The 23,740-nt window shown below is 31.1% G+C and overlaps 1 protein-coding gene across 4 annotated transcripts in view; it reads right to left on the bottom strand.

The window, feature by feature from the left end:
• The window catches only part of EFCAB7 (EF-hand calcium binding domain 7), a 59,609-nt gene that overhangs the window by 20,339 nt on the left and 15,530 nt on the right, over nucleotides 1-23,740 (bottom strand). For all 4 annotated transcript variants that reach the window (XM_081305685.1, XM_081305683.1, XM_081305682.1 and 1 more), the window contains 7 exons: nucleotides 19,963-20,174; nucleotides 19,279-19,365; nucleotides 17,973-18,168; nucleotides 17,412-17,530; nucleotides 6,951-7,092; nucleotides 2,711-2,820; nucleotides 150-307 (listed from right to left, as the gene is read on the bottom strand). In XM_081305685.1, the coding sequence (XP_081161811.1) occupies nucleotides 150-307; nucleotides 2,711-2,820; nucleotides 6,951-7,092; nucleotides 17,412-17,530; nucleotides 17,973-18,168; nucleotides 19,279-19,365; nucleotides 19,963-20,174 (1,024 nt within the window). The remainder of the gene's footprint in view (nucleotides 1-149; nucleotides 308-2,710; nucleotides 2,821-6,950; nucleotides 7,093-17,411; nucleotides 17,531-17,972; nucleotides 18,169-19,278; nucleotides 19,366-19,962; nucleotides 20,175-23,740) is intronic.

The following is a 23,740-nucleotide window of genomic DNA, read 5'->3' on the forward strand; positions in this document are numbered from 1 at the left end:
CCCAGCCCTTTTTATTTTATTTTTGAGACAATATCTTGTTAAACTGAGAAGCCGACCTTGAACTTCAATCTTTCTACCTCAACCTGGATTACAGGCATGTGCCATTGAGCCCAGCTGCTCCAGTTTAAACTTAAAAAACAAAAACTTACCTAAATTCCTCTGTAAGAAATAATTCTCCTGTTTCATCTCTATACACAAGTTGGGCTTCTTCTGTTATTGGTTTTCTTTCTTTCTTTAGCCTACAGCCAGTTGTAGAAGGAATTAACCAGTAAATTCCAGGTCCTAGTTCACCAGTCCATCCAAACACCTTTTCTCAAAAGAATTAAACAAAACAAAACAACATGAGTCTTGATGACTTTTAATTTTCTTCTGAAAGGGAAGCATTATAAATTATTTTTAAAATCAATGTTCACCTATTCTATTATAGTTCTATAAATCTTTCACAGGCTTCAAATTATTTTCTTAATAGTAATCCAAGTACAAGACTGTTGGATTTAGTTCTTTATATATTTTAAAAATTGCCTAAAACTATAATAGATAGAAGTTGTATATCTTCTAAATCTTCCCCAGTAATCTTCAAATATGTTTATAATGAAAATGTCTTCAAAGAGAAAAAAGACTAATCTTAGGATAATTTTTAAATGCAAACACTGAGCTCCTTTGAGAAAAGTAAAATTTCCAGATTATGGTTTCCTGCTAGGATTGAAATATAAATATATAATATGTAAACCAGATTCCAAAGACACAAAATAAAAATTTTTTAAATTTAAATAGTCCGGGGCTGGGGATGTGGCTCAAGCAGTAGCGCGCTCGCCTGGCATGCGTGCGGCCCAGGTTCGATCCTCAGCACCACATACCAACAAAGATGTTGTGTCCGCCGAGAACTAAAAAATAAATATTAAAAATTCTCTCTCTCTCTCCTCTCTCACTCTCTCTTTAAAAAAAAATTTAAATAGTCCATTATTTGTATGAATTAAACATTTTTGTAAAAGCCCAATTACGTAGAGTGGTATTTTACTACTTATGTAACATGTACTATTAAAAGAAGATGCAGAATCCCAGATAATCCTGCCTTATATAAAACTATATTTTCTATCAAATAGTAGATATTTATAATGTAGTATCAAGACATTTGTATAGGAAAACATTTTAGTTTCCTATAAAAGAAAGCAAATAGTATTCCTCTCTATACCTCCTAAGAGCTTTCTGGAACCTAAACGTTTCATATAAACAAGGTTCATCTGTCAAATATATTAAACCTATGTATTTTCTAATTATGTATAAGAGCTAAACACAATTATTTGCCCTTTAATATGGACTAGCCCAGAAGAATTCTGTCAGGTATTGTGTCCAAAAATTCATTTCAAAACCCAGGCATAGTTTAGTTCATCCTGGAGTCTCACACTCAAAATACAGTATTATTTCTGCCCCGACTTGTAAGGGGAACCATAATCCTAAGGTCACCATGTCCTACTTTGATACAAGATACAAGCAATATAACTGAAGGCCATTTTGAAGACTAAACATTTACCAATCCATCTTTTGGAAACCATAATCTTTTAGATTGTCCAGGTGTGGACTTACATACAAGACTTAAAAAAAAAAAAAAGATTTTGCCGCTTACTAACATATGAATGGCAAATAGAAAGTTTTTCATGGGCACCAAACTCTTCTTAAATAATTTGAAACTAAAAATACAGATTAAAAAGTCATTTGTAAATGACATATTACCAATACACAGAAGTCTATATACTAAAGTGGTAAATAGAAACTCTTTCAAAAACCTTTATTATGGCCTTGCTACCACTAATTTTTTTTTAAACACATACAATCTCATGAGCAAGCAATTTCATCCATAACAAAATGGGAAAAGCCATTGTTTTAAGTGATGCTTTATCTTGAACTTAACATTGTAGTCAGTTCTGAAGAAGAGTCAAAACATTAACTTCTGCCATTTTATTTTTTTCCTGCCTATAACTATTCTTGTCTGTTAGGAAGCCTACAATAAAGACATTTATATAACATTCCATCAGAGGAATGTTTGTCTGTTGTTGGGCCTATATAAAGATTAAATATGATATTGCAGTAAGCCCTTGAATAGTATTATTTCTGTTGGTTGTATAGCAGATGTATTTTGTAGACCTCATAAAATAAACAGTCACATTTATGTATCTACTTCACATATTTGGCCTTTGAGTAAATATATAATTAGAAAATATAAGAACAACTCCAAGGGTATCATATAAAAACATTTAAAAGCATTTCTTCACATCAGTCAATTTTTGAGTCTATAATATAGACTCTATGAGTCAAGCCTGAGGATAGTAATCTTTTTCTCTTTTGCAGTACTAGTATAAGTAAGACAAACATTTAGAGCAACTTTTCCAAATTTTGGAATTGCTTGTATTTGGGAGGGGGGCATCTACTGGTATCAAACTTTTTTATTAAGCATAACAAACCTGCCAATTAATCCTCAATACTTAAAAATCTCAGCAAACAAGAAAATGTCCTTCACAATTAATAAAACACACACACACACACACACACATATATATATATAATATATATATATATCTACTTATATAAGTGCTGTATAACTTAATTGGTAGAATATAAATTAAAAAAAATAAATACAGAAAAATGATAATTTTCCCTAAACTTGAGTTAATACTATATTTTAAAATTAAAATTAGAGAATAAATATGTATACTTCTCTATTTCGTTGTTCAGTAAAACACATGAGCTGTAGATTTGATTGACTTTCATTTTCCTTAAGAATATATAAGGCAGTATCAACTGATGACCAAGGGGATAGTTTTCCTACAAACAAAAATACCCAAACACATTAAAATAAATAATCACTTTTTGCTCTTTTCCTATTTAAAAAAGAAACTGTTAGGTTATTTCCCCCTTGGAGTTTTTAAAAAGAAATACACATTCCATTTTATATGCAAACATCTTAACATTTGCAATAAGCCATATACTACATATAGTGACCTACTATGAAGACATTCTCTATATACTCACTTTCTAAAAATCCTAACTTTTCTTGAACTCCCCAAAGCTCAAGCTGCAGAGTAACAAAGATACCCGAAATCAAAGAAATGCAGACCTTTTCTGGAAGAGATGGGATTAGCACTGGCTTACCTGTGCTAGGTCCCAGGTAAAAGAAACCTTCTATGTGTTCACAACCCCAAAATTAAAATCTCCAGCTAGAACCTTTCATTTAAATGTCAGTCCCATATAACAAAATGCCTATTTGACATTTTCACCAAATTTCTGTTTGTAAAAATGGACTCTTGCCCTTTTGAATCCCTTAAAAATAACTACCATCTATCCTCATCTCTGTATCAGAAGGAATGGTAACTCATTCTTCTGATTGCTCAATCCAAAAATCTTGGAATCATCTTTAAACTCCTGTCTTTTCTCACATACAAAACCAGTTCTCAGGATACCTCTAGTTCTACTTTCAAAATATGCCCAGAATCTCTATCCCCCCTCCTGCCTACACCCTAGTTCAAAACATTGCCATCTTTTTCTAGAATTCTGCAATAACATCCCAGGTAGACTCTTTGGTATCTCTTGATTACTCTTCAGTCATAAATATTTTCAAAAGATCAACCTGGGGCTGGGGCTGTAGCTCAGTGGCAGAGTGCTTGCCTTCGCGTGTGGGGAACTGGATTCAATCCTCAGCACCACATAAAAATAAACAAACAAAATAAAGACATTCTGTCCATCTACAACTACAAAAAATAAAAAAATAAAAACAAACAAAAGATCAATCTGACTGCTCTTGCTGAAATATAGGTCAGAATATATCCTGCCTTCTACTCATGATCTTCTAGTGCAGTAGAAAACTAAGAGTATTGCTCGAACAATAAGAAAAAGTGAGTAAACTACAATATTATATCTTTTCTTGGGGCTGAGGCTGTAGCTCAGTGGTAAAGTGCTTACCTCGTATGTGTAAGGCAGTGGGTTCAATCCTCAGCACCACATAAAAATACATAAAGATACTGTATATTCATCTACAACTAAATAAATATTTAAAAAATTATAACTTTTCTTGAACTCATCAGACTTGAGGTCATAGGGCAACTAAGCAGCCTGAAAGACAGTCTTTTCAAAAGAGAAACCTGGATATAAGCACTGGCTTATCTGTGGTGGTGTAGCAAAGGAAGAGATGTCAGGCATCAACCAGTGGAAGAACAAAGAGGGCAAAAAAATATTTGAAGAAATAAAGGAAGATTTCCTAAACAAAATGAAAGACAAGAAGTCACAAATCCAAAAAGGTCAGAGAACCCTCCGCAGAATAAATGCCAAACAATTAAATCCACCAATCAAAACAATTATATCAACAACAAAACAAAAAAAAACACTTATATATTCAAACTGCTTGAAAAATCAATGATAAAGAGAAAATTTTGATTCTAGTCATAAGGAAAACTTCATTTCTCTAAGTAAAAGCCCAAGTCCTCACTAGGGGAAAAAAAATCCCTTCCAGTTTATGTCCTTGTTCCTCCTCATCTTGATTTCCTATTACTTTCTTCTTACCAACTACATTCCAGACACTCTAGCCTCCATTCTTCCAACACCAGCATACTCTCACCTCAAGCCTCTGCATGCAGTACTTTCTCTACCTGGAATGCTCTGCCTCCTCCTCCACCCATCCTTTTCACCACCCCTACACCCATAAAACTTATTTGTTTGCCTTCTGTGGAAGACAGCAAAATGGCTGTCCCTCAAGTATTAACAGCCTTTTGCAATGTGATTTTGTGGCTCCTCCATCAAAGATCAAGTCTATTTCCCTACAATATTAATCTGAACTCGCCTGTGTACTGTACCAGTTCTGAGCCTAGACCTCAGAAGATCCTATTGTGCTTTCTGTTTTTCTTTTGTAGATTCTTGTTACACCATGAGAACAAGGACAGGCTATCTTACTGGAGGATGAGAAGTCATCTGAAGCAGGGTCAAGCTGTCCCAGCTGAGACACTATATTCAGGAAAGAACCCAGCCAAGATCAGCAAAGGCCAGCCATAAACTAACCTGTAGTTGACCACAGATATATGAGATTGCCCTACAGAGAAAAGCCAAGCCTGCCTGGTTCAGACTATAAAAACTATCTACTACACATATAGAGTAAACAAATATTCAATTGTTTTTAAGTCACTGAGTTTTGGGAAACTTTGTTATGAATCAGTTGATAATTGATAAACCTGTTTCAAAGTCTTTGCTCATATGTCTGTTATCTATCTATCTATTGGTATTAGGGATTGAACTCCAGAGTGCTTTACCACTCAGCTATACCCCAGTCTTTTTTATTTTTTGAGATAGGGCCTTACCACATTGCTTAGGGCCTCACTGATTTGTTGAGCCTGGCCTCAAAATTGCAACCTCCCTGTCTCAGCCTCCTAAGTCACTGAGATCATACATCACTTTCTTAACAAAGCATAGACTGACTCCATTTTTAACAGCAACCCACTTACCATAAACATTCACACCCTTTTCCCCTCTGAGTTTTTTCCCATAGCACTTATTACTTTCTAACATTTCATGCTTTTTCCTATTTATTACATTTATGTATTGATACCCTCACTAAAACATAAGTTAATGAGAAGTGTTATTTTTGTCTTTTTTTGTACTCTGATACACCTAAATTGATACTTGGCATATAAGTCTCTCAATAAATGCTTAATAAATAAATGAATAAAAGAATAATTCATAAGAATACAGAGACTTAAGGCTAAATTTGCATGACTATCTTGATTCACCTCTGAAAAATTACTACTGAAATTATTATTTTAAAGTATCAACTATATTGTATTTTAAGTAAATGACAAAACATACAGGGAAAATTTTCAAAATCACTGCTTTAGGAGGTGGGGGAAACTCCCTCTAGCAATAAAATGTTTATATGAAAACATAAAAGATTGACTTGGAACAATCAATATAAAAGGATATTTGGGCAAAGCATCCCTAGAGACATCTTTCACTGATTAAAAATTCTATATCAAAAGTTTTTTTGTGTGTGGTGCTGGGGATTGAACCCAGGGCTTTGTGCATACAACGTTAGCACTCTACCAACTGAGCCATATCCCCAGCCCAATTTTTTTTTAAATTATTTTTCAGTTGTAGTTGGACACAATATCTTTATTTTATTTATCTATTTTTGTGTGTGGTGCTGAGGATCGAACCCAGGGCCTCCCACATGCTAGGCGAGTGCTCTACCACTTAGCCACAATCCCAGAACCCCAGCCCAGTTTTAATAAACTTTTTAGATGGCATGAAATTACTAATTTTTAACTAAAAAAGAATGTAAAGATTATTAATAAAGATTGTCTCAGTCACAGACATGGACTTCAAAGGTATTAAAAATTACTTGTAAGTCAGGCACAGTGGCACATGCCTATAATACCAGTGGCTTGGAAGGCCGAGGCAGGATTGTTGGTTCAAAGGTAGCCTCAGCAAACGTGAGGTGCTAAGCAACTCAGTAAGACCCTGTCTCTACATAAAATACAAAATAGGTCTGGAGATATAGCTCTGTGGTCAAGTGCCCCTGAGTTCAATCCCAAGTACTTCTCCCCCCCAAAATTACTTGCAGTTTCATATCCCAAATTATGCTCCTATAGAACTTCTGTTAGACATATTAATTTTAAAATAATAAATGGAAAAGACTAAGATTAATTAGCATATAAACATTAATTCTATATCATGAAGAAACAGGTAACATTTTATTTTAATAAGACATGCTTTAAACACAAAGAGAAACACAAAGCAACTGGTAATACAGTCAATGTATAAAGTAACAATATCTTTCTTGCAACATAATTATTTGTTTCTTACCTAGGCAGATTATTTTCTTCACTAACAAAGACTACTAAGTACTCATATAAATGTTTTAAGAGAGGGTACAAGTTGATATTTTAAAAAATAAATAGAAAATTTAAACTTGCCTTCAACTTGACTCAGATTTAATGGTTTAATTGTTAGATAAATCATGGACTTTTGAGCTATTTGCATCCTGTATTGATGACTAATGATTTCGCCATCCTCTTCTAAGAAGAAGCAGCCTTTTGATTGTACGTATTGCCAGTCCTGAAATGAAAAACAATAATATTCAAACAACATTTATTAAGTGTTTCCAAGAATGTGCAACTTAGGAAAGTAATAGGCATGACAGAAATTAGTCATAACTGGCATATTGCAGGTGCTCAACAAATACATATGGTCTGATTAATGGAGGGGTGACATTGCTATAAACTGAGTAAGCAATCAGTGAACTATGCAATGAAGAATCAACATCATTTGAAAATTATATAATGGAGAATAAATAAGAAAAACAAAGTTCACCAAAGTGGAAGAAGTATTGAAGCACAGCAATAAATATATATGTGTGTAATAATTTAAGAGTACTGCTGGGATCACGGTAAGAATGAAGAAGTAAGAAATACTAAAACAAATGTATTGAAAGAAAAAGTGATATTGTATTTAAAGATAAAGTTTACAACAACCAAAGTAAATACTTCAAATCCAGGTGACTAGAAGAACACTGAATAAAAGTTTCATAGCTACAGAATTATGCTAATAAATATAAAATATCATTTTGAAGAAAGACCTTTCTATATTGCTTCCATTACTTCGTAGTCTAGATAAATAACTTCTCCTAGTCTGAAATAATGTGTCTATAAAGAATCTTATAACTAGAATTAAGTAAAATTTGAAAATGGCACATTGAACAGAAAGTAAAGAATTTTGCTGTTGTTATTGTTTTTTTGTGTAGTGCTGGGGACTGAACCCAGGGCCTTGTCATATGAGGCAAGGACTCTACCAACTGAGCTATATTCTTTCTGGAGAGCAAGAATTCTTTATTGAAACTGAGAAACTGTACCATGTATGCAAAATGCTTTTCACTTTATCATTAGTAGGCTTGCCTAACTAGTCTAAGACATATTTCTGTTCTATTCATAATGCCAAAAATAGAGTGCTAATGAGGCTTTGAAGTGATTTTATAAAGAAAGATTTTAAATGATATTTGTAAAGACATATAGATATTAGGCTCAAGGCTTTAATAAAATTGATAACTATACAAAGGGCAGGCATTAGCTCTATAACAATAACATCACAATCATTTTTAATCCATTATAGAAAGATTTACGATGGCACTGAAAAAGCAAGGCCAAAAATAATTTACATTGAAATTAATTTCTTGCTCATTTTTAAAGACTACATTATATTAACATATACTTATGCATCATTTTCCATGTAAAATTATTTTAATATTTTAATACATTTAAAATAAGAAATATAAAATAGAAAAAAAATCCCTATAATTTTACATCCTACTCTGATTTCTATATAGTCCTTTCTAATAGTGACCTTTACAGAGATGTATGTTTTTACATTCTAACAAATATCATTTTATGTTTTTGTTTTTAGTTTCTAATCTTATATTCAAAATATTCTGCTACTGAAAAAAAAAGTTGGAAGAGTCACACTTTTCAAAACTTACTACAAAACCACAGTAATCAAAATAGTGTGGTGCTGGCATAAAGACAGACGTATAAACCAATAGAATAGAATGGACAGTCTAGAAGTAACCACTCAAATATGTGATCAAATAATTTTCAACAAGGGTGCCAAGACCATAAAATAAGGGGAAGGACAGTCTTTTCGATGAATGGGGCTGGGAAACTGAATATCCACATGAAAAACAATGAATTTGAGCCCTTATACCAAATAGAGAAATTAACTCAAAATGGATGGAAAACCTAAAGATAAGTACTAAAACTACAAAACTTTAAGAAAACAGAGGGAAAGCTGACATTCTCTTTGGCAATGATTACTTGTGTGACACCAAAAGCACAGGCAACAAAAGAAAAATTAGGTAAACTGGACTTCAGCAAAACTAAAAACTTGTGCTTCAATGGACATTATTAAAAAAGTAAAGAGGTAACTCATGTAATGGGGAAAATTATTTGAAAATATCTGAAAAGGAAATTGTATCCAGAACACATAAAGAACTAAAAATCAACAACAACAAAATATTAATTACCCTGATTTTACCTTGAGTATATGTATTGAAGTATCACACTCTACTCCACAAAAATGTACAATTATTATGTCAATTAAAACTTGTAAATGTATAAAGGAAAAAAAAAAACCAAAGGAACCAGATCTTTAAAAATGGGCAAAGGAACTGAATGAACTGTATATCTTTAAAGATATACAGACAACCAATAAGCACTTGAAAGGATGTGCAACCAACCATCACTAACCATTAGGAAAAGTCCAATCAGAACCATAATGTGATAATACTTTACCACTCATTTGAATGGTTATAATACAAGGAGAAAGATAAAAAGAATAGAAAAGAAAGAAAATAAGAAGTATTGGTGGGCATGTGGAGAAACTGGAACCCTTGTGCATTGCTCATAAGAATATAAAATGGTAAAGCCACTGTGGAAAAGGGTATGTTAATTCCTCAAAAAAAATTAAACATAGAATTCCATATGATCTAGTAATTCCATTTCTGGGAATACATCTGAAAGAATTGGAAGCAGGGACTCAAAACAGATATTTGTACATCAATTTTCATAGCAACCCTGGTCACAATAGCCAAGGGGTGAAATTATTCTAATGTCCATCATTAATGGATGAATACATAGACAAAGTATGGCATATTCATACATTTACATATTTTTAACCCCAAAATGGAATGAAATTCTGACACATGCTATAACACATGGATGAAAGAGACATTAAGCTAAGTGAACTAAGCAAGACACAAAGAGACAAATATTATAGGATTCCACTTATAGGAAGTACCTAGAATAGTCAAAATCAGAAAGTAGAATGGTGGTTTCAAGGGGCTGAGAGAAAAAGAAATGGATGAGTTATGTTTTAATAGGCCAAGTTTCAAATAACAAAGCCTTGGACATGGAAAGTACTAATGGTTGCACAACAGTGTGAATGTGCTTAATGCTACAGAACTGTACCTTTTCGATTAGCTGGGTCTATGATTAAAAATTGAGTGGACATATCATTATTTGCTTAACTATTTCTAAATTGTTGGGTGATTGTTATTTCCAATTTCTCATTAACATAGATAATGCTAAAATAGTACGTTTCTCTTCTGATGAATTATTTCCCTGAGAACTTTTAGGAAAAAAAGCATCTATAATTTAAGTGTTTTGACATGTATTCCCACATTGCTCTGTAAAACAATGATGCTAATTTTACAAGACCACCAGTGACATATACTATAATAATTTTTACCATTACTTGATCCATACTGTGTTATGAAAAAAATTGGGGGATGATGAGAGATGACTTCTTAATCAAGGTATGGATACATAAAACATTCATTCTATATATTTTAAATGCTACAAGTATTTTCTAACAAAAAAATGATACTGTAGTACTTTTATATTAATTTTAATTTCTCTGCTTACTTCTTGTAATACTGAACATTTCCCCTACGTTTATTGTATTTGTTTCCTTTCATGAGAACTGTTTATTCATCTCCTATTCTCAGAGATGTACTGCAGACTGGGCATTTTTCTTACTTATTTTAATAAATTCTTTTGACTATTTTAGATATCAACCACTCTTTCCATATATTTTCTCTATTTCCTTTTATTTTATTTTTGCTTAATTATCAACAATGTTAAGTTTTTCACATGTATTTTTATCTTTTTAAAGATTTCTTCTTAAACTTAAGATCTTAAGATTTGATCATTACTGTTGAACTATGAACATTACTAAAACTAACTGGTGAACATTACTAAAACTAACTGGTGAGTTGTTTTAATAGGCCAAGTTTCATTAGTCATTAATCACATGCACTATCACAACTTTGGGGCATAAAACGTGTATTTTTAACTCTGAGAAATTAAGATATAACAAATTATTTGAATTAATCTTAAGTATAGTGCCAATGACACAAATATGTCATTATATATGATATTTCAAATATATTCCTATGAGGTAATGTGGATTAGATATGAATTAAGAGTCTTTTTTTTTTCCTATACTGGGCATTAAACCCAGGGTTTCACATATGCTAGTCAAGCATTCTGCCACTGAGCTAATTAGTCATTTTAATAAACAGAAATTGAGGTAAACAAAGGTTATACAAGCTCAAAGTTTAAGAAGGAGTTTACTGAAATAGCAGTTCTAGAGTGCAAGACTTTGGATCAATGCTTTTACCATTCAATCATGTTTCTAAAAGAATATACTATCAGGGTACCAAATACAAAACTTTTTATTATCTTTAACACAGTGAGGTTCACACTTGAGCTTGAGCTAAAAGTTCGATTACTAATAAGTAAGAATATGCACAGATTATCATTTAGCTTCCCTGTCAATTTCTGTTTTTAATTTGTTCTTTCTAGTTATACCCGACAATAGACTATTTTGACATATTTGTACAAACATGGAATATATTTTATTCTAATTAGGATTCCAGTCTTGTGGATGTACACGATGTTGAGATTCATTGTGGTATATTCATGTATGTACATAGGAAAGTTATGTCAGATTTATTCTTTCTATTAACATAATCAGTACAACTTTGGAAAATGATGACTGCTTAAAGGCAAGAAAGAAAAGATATCCTTATACGGGTATTTTAGACAAATCATTCTTTGAGACAATTTGAACTGATTCTGGTATTAAATGTTTTCCTTTCAATCAATTTTGTTTATACCATTATCAGATGGAATTTCATTTTATAAATATATATTTTATATTTATCTATCTGGAATGGTAAGGGATAATAATTTATGGTTACAAATACAGGTTGATGAGTATCCCTTATCTAAAACTTCGACACTAAAAGTGTTTTAGATTTCAGATTTTTTCAGATTCTGGACTATCTGTATATACATAAGGAATGGGATCCAAGTCTAAACATGAAATTCATTTTGTTTAGTATGTTATTTATTTATTTATTTTTGTACTGGGGATTGACTCCAGGGGAACTTTGCATTGTTCTACATCCTCAGCCACCACCCCCCTTTTTTTGAGACAGTCTCACCACATTGCCAAAGGCTGGCCTTAAGCTTGAAATCTTCCTTACTCAGCCTCCTAAATTGCTAGGATGACAGGTGTGCATGACCACATCCAAAACACATATATTTTATATACATAGCCTGAATATAATTTTATATAAAATTTTTAGGGTGTCTGCATTTTAACTGTACCCCTCACATGAGATCAGATGTGGAATATTCTACTTGTGCTTATCATGTTGGCACCCAAAAAGTTTCAGATTTTGTAGCATTTGGGATTTTCAGAATAGGGATGCTCAACCTGTATTAAAGTTAGAGAGAATCTCAAAAGCAAGCCAGTTGCATACTTCCTTTTTGACTGATAAAAAAAAAAGTCTGAAAAATAAAATGGTAGGTAAATGCCACAGTTCTCACTGATAGCAAAACCAAAGGTGTAAAGTAGGTCTTATTTTCTCTCTAGTCTACCAGTTATATTCTAAGTTTTACTTCACATTTAAATATCTGCCATGATTTTCTAAAGACAGTTTTTAATAGAAACTTCTTGTTTATGATGTTATTATAAGAAAGTGTAATGAAGCTTATTATTCAAATTACCCATGCATTTAAGTATCAAGATAAACTTATTTAGTTTTCTTAATAAGAAAAAAAATCCCATAATTTTAGTAGCTGCAACATTTCCTATACTTGCACTGTAATTATGGTATAGTAGCTCCTAATTGTTTAAATGAAATTAATGCATCTATTGGTATATATATCTATAGTGAGTAGTAAATATAATTTGTACCACTGAGGAAACTCAGATAGAAGGATTTTTCCATAGCTGATGGTACTTTAGGGGCAGTACACAGACTGACAGAAGATGACTTTATAAAAATCTAGCTGGGAAGAAGTTAAATATTAGAAATCTTCCTAAGTTCCAATTTCATAAAATAATACAATAGTAGAAGGGAATTTGTAAATTACTATGGAAAGACTGCCTACCTATATATTACAATATTATCTATAGGTTAATAAGATGGAAAATGGTAGAACAGCAGCTATTATAGGAATAAGACAAATGCCACATGATTGATACCAACTCAACTTCAGTATAAAAATTAAACTGTTCTGGGTAGTAAATAACATTACTTGGAGAATTTATAGCTCCACTGTTCAAAAGGAAACATTTGATTTCTTAAGATATTTCAGAGTTAATAAATATACAATGCTCTTTCTTTTTTTATTTTTTTTTTAGTTGTAGGTGGACACAATACTTTTATTTATTTTTATATGGTGTTGAGGATCGAACACAACTCCTCATATGTGCTAGGCAAGCATGCTCTACCACTGAGCCACAACCCCAGCCCTATACAATGCTCTTTCAACTTAAAATTTCCTTGAAACTAGATAAGACTTTCAATCACTCAATACTTTTTCTCTGACAAATATTTTACAAATTAAAACAAAAAAGTACTAATTAATTGGTGGCTCATTCAAATAAATGAATTTGAAAGGATTATATATTAAGTTGACAAGTTTGAGAATTATGGGAAAAATGTAAGGACACTATAAGTTTTTTTAAAATTTTAGAATAATAGAGTATGAAATTTCATGTATACTTTTTGACAAAATAAAGCAGAAATAAAACAATAGCTTGTAATTCTTATATAGGGCAAGAGGTGGTGCTATATTCTACTAATTCAAGTAAATTTATATAAATGTAAACAACTTTATTTATTTTTCATTCATAACATATAAGGGAATGCTGAAAAGCACAAATTACACATTTTAAAGTGGAAAACAGCTATCAAAACAAATATACCAGTAAAATTACATTTTTTTAAATTACTGTAGTGAACTTCATTGTTCTGATATGACTAATGCATTGTTATCAAAATTTTAGGTGAGAAGAATTAGTAAGCAGTAGATCTGCCCCTGATTTTGTCAGATGAAACTTATCTTCATCACTGTTGTTTTTATAAAGATATCCTATGCTTTTAGTAATGTTAAAACAAGTAGGTAAAAAGAGTAAATTTTTTGTTAGTATTTAAGAATACTTAAAAGGTTAAATAAATTTATAAAGAGAAAAATTGATGTGAATTCTCCCAATTCACAGGTTAAACTGATGAACATTTTGAAAAAGAAACCACTGTAACAAAACTATTTGGCACAATTTCATAAATTTTATGAAAAAAATTAATAGACTGACCTATTTTTAGTTTGAAATGATTATATCTGTTTTGTTATGTAAAGAGACTTGTTATAAAATATATGTGGTATACAACACATGAATATGGTAAACACACATAACACGATATATGTTATTATATATTCTATATAATATATATAGACATTTATAACATATAGGCTGTATATGTGCTGTATGTGCATATAAATGTACAATACACAAATGTGTAACACATGTATTTAGGCATATTCTAGTTAAAAGTCTAAATACGGGAAGCACTGCATCTCAGGAGTTTACAACTCATAGTTTAGGGTCTACTCTAATTTTAGTCATGACTGCCTTAGCAAGGAAGTTGAAGCTATTCCTCTCTCAACAGAAAATTCCTGACATTCCTTAAACATTATAGAACCTAAGAAAATGGACAGAATTTAGGATTAAAAAAAAAAGAATAGTAATTCAGTACCTAAATATGGCCAATAGAAAGTAATACACGTGTATCATTGTAAAGTTCTTATTTTCCTCCAATAAATCAAGCCCTTCATTAATTGTATGAATTTATGTTTTAAAATGTGGCTACTGAGCATGGTGCATACCTGTAGTCCCAGCTACACAGGAGGCTAAGGCAGGAGTATTGTTTAAGCCCAGCAGTTCAAGACCAGCCTGGGCAAAATAGCAAGACTCCTGACTCAAAAAAAAAAAAAAAAAAAAGGAAAAAAAAATCAGGTTTATGCTTACCCCATTACACCATTACAACAATTATTACAACAATTTTCAATTTCTGAAGTCTATCCCATTCTATATCCCAATTCCATACTTTTCTGTTCAAGATGAAAAGTACCCAAACTTGTTTAAAGTAGATTTAAGGTATTTGAAGAAAATTAATCATCCTTTTAGAAATTTGTTCTGTATTTTTATAACCAAGTACTTGTCAGATAAACTCAGAAATGTATAAAATTAAACAAAATACTTCAGAGTAAAATGATCACAAAGAACAGAATGCTGCTGAATAAAAAAAAAAAAAAAAACAAAGATTTTTAAAGCTCGTGTAAGAAATGCCAGTTAGTATCAGGCATGGTAGCATGCACCTGTAATTCCAGTGGCTTGGGCAGCTGAGGTAGGGGGATCGAAACTTCAAAGCCAACCTCAGCTACTTATTAAGGCCCTGAGTAACCTGGAAAGATCCTGTTTCAAAATAAAAAATAAAAATGGCTGAGTGTGTCGCTCAGTGGTAAGTGTCCTGGGTTCAATCCCTGGTGCCAAAAAAGAAAAGAAAAAGAAAGAGAGAAAAAAGAAATGCCAGATAGTACATAACAGGGAAATACTGAGATCAGAAACAGGATATAAAGAGGTAAGAAACACAGGACTAACAAAATTCTCCAAATGACATTAAATTTATAAGAAATTCACAGAATTAAAAAGTTGACAGTATGCTAACTTCTTTTAATCATTAAATCCTCTTAGTAACTTTCACCTAATTCCCAATTATCATCAGCATCATTCCCTATTTTCGGTGCCTTAGATGCAAAACTTAAGTGGACTCTTATTATACAAAAGCTATGGCCTACAGACTAATTTCAACATTACCTATTAGATCTGCCCCTTCCTTGCTAGGCCATGCTATCATAACTTTATATCTGGATAACTCTAGAGAGTCTCTCTAATTTGAGGTCTCCGTGTACAATACTAGAAAAACTTTTCTTAAATTATACTTCCATCATGTCATCCCATCAAGACTTATAGCCATTCCTTAGTTCCATAATATTAACAAAGCTATTTTTTATTAAAGTGAATACTTTCTGTACCTGGTACTTAGCTAAATGCTTTACATCTGTTAGATGACTTAAATCTTTCCAAAACACACTAAATATTGATATTCCCAATATATAGATAAGGAAACTGGACTCAGAAGGGCTGAGGATAGACTTATCCAAGTTTGCCAAGTTATTAAGGAAAAAAGCTAGGATTCAAGTTTAGGTCTGTCTCTTTACAAAAGTCTTCATCAATACCTAAAATAATGCATGGCACAGAGTAGTCAATCAAAAATATTTGTTAAATTAATGAATGAATAAGTGAAATACTATGCTATATTACCTTGATATATAATATTAATAATCAAATTTAAAATATCTATTTTTTAAGTTCAAGGTCCACATTTTACACTAAACAAAATAGCTGGCAAGCATTACTTGTTTAGTGATTATTTGTTCGGGTGCACTAAATTAAAATTATGGCACTGAGAAAAAGTCTATTATTATTTAATATAGCAAATGCTAATCTTTGTGCTGGATAAAATTACACTTATTTACAAAATATTTTGAAAGAGATAAGTCATAGTTACTTAACTAAGTTAATTTAATTAGCATTTAAATTTGCAAAACACAGAAAGGTTCCATTGGTGGAAAATAATATTGTTGGGACACTAAATATTGTGTGAACATGTTGGACATGCACACCAAATTGCTTAGGGTGTATAGATTCCTAAACAGTCTGAACAAATTCCTTGGAGATAATGTTTTAAAATTTTAATATAGAACAAATGTCACTGTCTAGCAATTTAAAGATATAAGGGACTTCAGAGTTCAATAACAAATACAGAGTTGTTATTTGAAACAAAAATGTAGCTCTTGAGAACAATCAGTTCAGTTTTCTAACAGCAGTTATAGTATGTGGCCATAACCATTTTTCCCCCTTTTACAGAGGTCTCTAGGTGCACATTTTTAATGTATCCTAGCAGTTTCCAGTTAATGTTTTATATTTCTGTAGCTATTATTTTCTGTTGAAAGAAAACTAGTAAAGGTTGAGTCTAGAAAGGGAAAACAAAGGAAGAAGATCAATATTAACACTCAACAAATATTGACTTAGCAAAGTGACTTTCTTGTCTTTCTCTCACAGGAATTGATATTGAGTGAATGATTTATTTATAAGAAATACTTATGGACAGTATTTGTTAAACAACAACAAAAATTTGCTTGCCAAAGTATATAATTACATATTCTACTCATCAAGTTAAAAAATTCAAGAGTCATCATTGTCAAACTAAAACCCTTTAAGTAATATTCCTTATTTATACTTTAAAACATTACAAGTAGCTTACAGGTAGAAATGCTGCATTCTACAGGAAAAACTTCAAAGAATTATTTCACAAACTACTGGGTCTCTATACACACTGATAGTTACTAATAAATTTAATGTCAACTGTTGTCATTAAAAGTTCATGTTAATTTCAGATACTATACCTTTACATTTGGCTCTGTTAACTTTGAGTTTCGATTACTATTAGCACTCATGGTAATTGTGAAGGAAACAGATGTTTTGAACTTTCTACTTGTTGACAGCAAAGGACTCCTTGTGTCACCTGTAACAAGTAATATTATTTGGTCTAATATTATGAAAAGTTGTAAGAAGGAGTTTGTTTATAAACACAGTGTAGTATACAACGTCTATTGTATAGTTTTACTCTCTTTGTTCTTCCTATTGAAATAAAGTCAAAAATTTTATATTTATCAGACTTTAATGGCTCCTAATTTATGGGCTACTAATAAGATTCCTCACTTCAATATGTCACCTTTTAGTCTGAAATTTTAGTTTTAAAAAAATATAATGAGCATAGCCAAGTCAAGTTCTATAATAAAATTTTACTTCAGTAGATTTTTACAGCTAAGAGTCTACAAATGGTAGCTAACAAAAGTTGGATTCTCATTTGTTTTATCACTGATAAGCTGAGATAAAAAGAAATTTTTATTTGAGTTATGACCCTTCATTGCTGATCAAGAAATTCTTTTTGTAAAAGTACAAACCTTTATTTGAGAATGTTTCCTGGTCATTTTTTCTTATGATTCTAGGTGACTGTTTTGTTACTGGTGATGGGTCCCTTTCAGGGGGCCTTTCAACATGGCTTCCAAACTGTTGACGCCTCAGTTTACTATCAACCTCCAGTTTTTCTAGTGTAGTCTTGAGACATTGTTCATTGGTTGTCATATATAATTTACAAAACTAAAGGAAATAAAAAAGTAGTCCAGTGGGTAAAACATTCAATCATACATCTGGGAGAAGAAGGCAAATGCACATTAGTAGGCAAGGAATAGACTGATAGATGGAATATATTTCTTATTGAACTTGGGAACTCATTTTATTTTCTTGAATCAGATTGACCAGCCTCAAGTGACCTAGTGAAATGCAGTCATGATTCAATGAGGAGGTCATACTCTGAGTGGAAATAAAATGTTACACAAGGAGAAATGATTTATTTTTTTTTACAAGATATATAGACTTGCATTTGTTCTAAATAATTTTTATGATTCGTCATTGCAGAAAAGGTACATTTCTGAGGAGAATCTCTGTTTGTTATGTGCCTGTATGTGCACACACATACATTTTAACTTGGTTATACAAGTTGAGCAGCCCTTATCTGAAAATGTTGGAACCAAAACTGTTTGGGATGTTTTCAGAGTTTGGAATATTCGCACATATATGGTGAGAAATCTTGGAGATAAAACTCAAATCTAAATATGAAATTCACTTGTTTCATATACACCTTATATACACACCCTGATAGTAGTTGTATATGGCATTTTTACTGTGCTTAAATTTTGACTGCTACCCTGCACATGAGGTCAGGTGTGGAATTTTCTACTTGTGGCATCATTCTGACACTCAAAAAAGCTTCAGATTTTAGACCATTTGGATTTTGGATTTTTGGATTAGGAATGCATAATCTGTACTATTTTTAATGTAATCATCATAGCACAATTGTACAACTGAAGAGAATGACTTTGAGTACAATGAACACAACATACAACTGAGTCATTGCCAATATTAAAAAGATGTATCCCTTTAGAAAATACTTTTGTGGGGGCTAAAGGTGGCAAGAGGTAGACTGTCAAAAAAAAAAAAAACTACCCCCAAAAAACAGAAAAAAAAAAAACGTTTTTGATGTTAATTACCTTGATTTGATCATTTAACAATGTATATTTGTATCAAAACGTTACCTGTATTCTATGAATATATATAATTTTGTCAACTATACCTTAATAAAGCCTGGGAAAAAATAAAAATAATTTCCCTACTCAGAATGCAAATTTACATCAATATGAGCTTTTGTACCTTAATATAGTCAAATTTTCCATCAGCATTTACATCAGCCAAATTTATTATGGCATTTACTTCCTCTCGAGTCATCTTCTCACCTCTCTGAAATAAAACAAGATTTATTTTAAAACAACACGATTACCACTTTATTATTCATGGGGATTGTGGAAATACATTTTAATCTCTTCTATAAGTGTGAATATATAGCCTCGTTATAAATCAGAATGAGTATCATGTCAAGCAATGATAAGATTGTAATATATAATAAAACAGCAATTTTTTATTATATTTTATGAAAATATGCTAAATTTTAATTTACTAAATTTTAACAATTACATATCATTGTATCAGTTGTAACTATTATTGAATATAGAGTAACGGTCTCTTCTGACAATGTACCAAAACACAGAACAGATTTCTTAACCCATTTATACTTTGTTTTACTTATCCCATATGTACCTATCTCTGATTTTTTAAGACCATTGGGCAGGAGAATAAGAAGACTGCAACACAGGCTCAATTTTATACTTATTTACAAAGAACTTTTTATCCAAAGGACCTCTAATTATATAAATAAACATGTGATTCATTTCACCTGAAAATGAAATAATTATTTTTAATTGGAACTTTGATAGCCAAAGCTAGATTTCCAGTTGTTTTGCAAATATGAACATTACAAAACAGTTTCACAGATCTTACCTTTGTTAGAAATTTATAAAGGTCAGTATGTAAAATACAGCCATCATCATTTACATCTAATTGCTTAAATGATTTTAGCAGTTCTGCTTTTGAAGTAGGTTTTTCCTTCTTTAAAATTATACAAAAATCATCAAAATTCAGTTTGGCAGTTTGAGGAGTCCAATACTTATTAATGGTCTTTTGGGATGGATTTCTTCCTGCATACTGAAGAGCTGTCCAGTAAAAAAGTATTATTTGTTATTGTGACACTTGGAATTGGTATTTAAGGTGTAATTTTTCTTCCAGTCATTATATATTAAACAAAGTTCATATATACCAATATATTATCTTTGGTGTTGACAATCTAGTTGTTATTGTATGTCTGACTTTTGAAAACAAACGCATATATTCCACCAGCTAAAGAGTCTTGATTTATTAATGCCACCAAAATTAAATGAATTTTCACTGTTCTGATAATTTGGTTCTCAACATACAAGTTTTGAATAACCAATAACACCTGATTAATTTAAGAACTTTTAGAGAAAAAAATGATTAAAAACACCACCCACTTAACTGTTTTGAGAACATAAGGATAATGACAAAAAGCTTGAATTATTACTTTTTCTGCCTTAACAAATATTTTAAGAAGAGCCATCATCATTTACACCTAACTGCTTAAATTATTTTTGCAGTTCTGTTTTTGAAGTTCTTCCTTCTTTAAAATTATATAAAATTACGAAAATTCACCTTCAATCATTCATTTTAAGATATTAATGTCAATAAGGCATGATATCTAAAATGTTCACCATTGCTAGACAGGCTTTCCAGAAAATGTTCCATGTCAACTGTATGCACAAAATAGTATACAGGTACAGTTCAGCTCTGCTAAAATCAAGAATGTCAATACCAGTTAAACTACATTTCATTTTAAATCATGTTCTTATGAAAGAAAAATAATGTGGAAAAAGTTGTGTTATTTTTATGTCATATCACACTAAAATATAATGGTTTGAAATAATTATAGGTATCTCTTTACAGTCGGATAGAAGTAATTACATAATTTGCAAATAAACTTCTGCATATTAAGTTATAACTGTCTAAAATTAATAAATTATGTTTCCTGAACACCACAGAAGAAATTAGCAGAATTTTAAGAATAATACTACCAACTTCTATTATAAAACCTTATATTGGATATTTCCACCTAAAATGAGAATTCACAGATTTGTGCCACATAAATCATACTAATAAAAGGTTAATCTGGGGCTGGGGTTGTGGCTCAGTGGTACAGCGCTTGCCTAGCACATGCAAGACCCTGGGTTAAATCCTTAGCTCCACATAAAAATAAATAAATAAAAGGTATTGTGTCCAACTACAACTAAAAAATAAATATTAAAAAAAGGATAATTTGAACGTTTTGTAATTTAATGTAATATGGACAATATTAAACAATTTAAAGAAATACCCTAAGGAAATAGAAATTAAATCAGGTTAATAAAACAAGACATTTGTTCAGTCAGTTATAGTGAATATTTATTGTAGACAAGCATACATTCAGTGAAATTTTTTCAGATACAAACTGTTTAGTTCCAAAGAAGTTTTATAATGTAAATAGGAAGTCTACATCTAAAGTAAAAAAAAATCTTATTTGTAGTCATAACTTATGGTCAATAATATTTTAGAAGACAAGGAGAAATCTTCCTATTCTCTAGATTATCCCAGTTCATTGTACCTGGATAATTTAAATTTTGGCAAAAAAGGAGAATCAAGAAGATAATCTAAAGGTGACCTTCAAAGCTAACAGAAGTTATAATGGTAATAACTGCCATTTTTCATTCACCTATAATGCCTTTGTGTAATTTGTAGCATTGAAACCTATGTATATTTTTTATTTCCACAGGTTTATTTTGGATATAGACAAAATCCCTGATTACCATGCTGTGCTAGGACCAAAAGATAAATATTTTGCCCCTTATATGAACAGACAATTCCATAACTCATCTATTAACAGAATCAGCAAAAGGACATTTATATTTTAGGATTCCATCCTTAGCCAACTCCTACCCTTTAAAAATTGGAAATACAAGTAGGATCTAAATGAAGTTGTGATTTGCAGGTCAAAATCAACATGATAAAAAATATTTTCTGTCCAGCTTTGGGAAAATTAATGTGTAACTCTTTCCCACAAGGGGCAGCTTAGTACACCTGCTGCTATCTTCAGTAACAACAATATAATATACATATATACATATGTGTTATTTATATATATACATATATACACACATATATTGTTTTTTAAAATGTGCTGTTAATTACAAAAGAACAATTTTCTCAAAATGATATTAATTATGCCAAAATATGTACTAAGTAGACATCCCCACATCTAAGAAACTGATACATTCTAGTTGTTACTAATTTTAATCTTGAGGTTTAGAATTAGTTGGAATTAACTGTTAACTTTGATGACAGTGAAAACATTATGTAATTGTAGATGTTTAAAGGTTGACAAGATACTGATCTTTTGCCAGGGCTTAATAAGCTTTGACATGAGTCTATAATACCTGTATTATTTATAAAGTGGCAAAAAAGTTTCTAAAGCTCTGGTAATGGTACTGCTCTCTCTTACTTTGAAATGGAAATATCAGCACATATTATGTGCTAGGTGGCAGAAGGATATTACTAAAAGTAGTAAGAAAGAGACATCATTGGTTCACATTACTCCTTTTTAATAACTAGGTTATATGAAATCAATTATTACAATGTTACAAAGAATATTCCACCATAAACCCAAAAGACAATTCCACTGAGGAGACAAAAACTACATTATCTTCCCAGATTATTTAATAAGACTGACAGTACCTTAATACATAGTCATTAATTCACAAACAAAATGCCATAGCTGTGGAAATCATGTTAAACTTGTAAACTTAGCAGATTTATTATCTCAACCTCTTTTTGAAAGAAGGAAAAAAACCTCAATTACTTAAGAAATAGTGGCATATTGGACTTAAATTAATTGGATCTCTTCTTATGGCATTAACACATATTAATTAAACACTAATATTTAAAATTCAAAATGGAACATTTTACCAATTTAAAAATTATGTAAATCAAAGTAAAATTAATTCAAAGCTTTAAAATTCATGTTAATCCTGGGTATTTGCATTTAAACTATTTTACAAATAATGTCTTTTATTTAAACATCAAACAAATTTTAATCTCTTCAATTTTCATTGTCCCCAAAATGGATTTCCTTAAATAGAGATCTTATTATATACAAATTCAAGAAATATATCCGAGTTTTGGTTTAAGGTAAATACTTCCAAAGATGGAAAAAAATAACTCATTTTCTCTACTCATAAAGTTATCAGTATTGAAGAAACAGACATGAGTAGTCAGGGTATCTAGTATTGTTTACTGTTCTGTTGAGACCAGGGACCTTTATGTCATTTGATACCCTGAACAGGATCAAATTCATCAATTTGGGGGGGACATTAGTAACCAAAGGAATTTTAAAATGTAACAATGAAGAGAAGCACTAAGAGACAAAAAAATAAATAAATAAACACTAAATTATTATTCTCTTTTGAAATTTCAATTATCTCCAAATAGTTCTCTTTTAAAGTCATTTGGCCCCACTTTTATATACCTTTTATATTTTTCTCAGGATAGGTCAAAATTTACACTAATGATTTAGAAGCCAAAAGTGTTTTAATTCTACTGTGATAAATTCCAAAGCAGCAAAATGAGAATAAAAAACATGTGAAAGCAAGTAGTAGTTGGTGGAATCTTTCAAGAT

Source organism: Spermophilus citellus (assembly GCF_964194105.1).
Source record: "Spermophilus citellus genome assembly, chromosome: 9".
Lineage (NCBI taxonomy): Eukaryota > Metazoa > Chordata > Mammalia > Rodentia > Sciuridae > Spermophilus > Spermophilus citellus.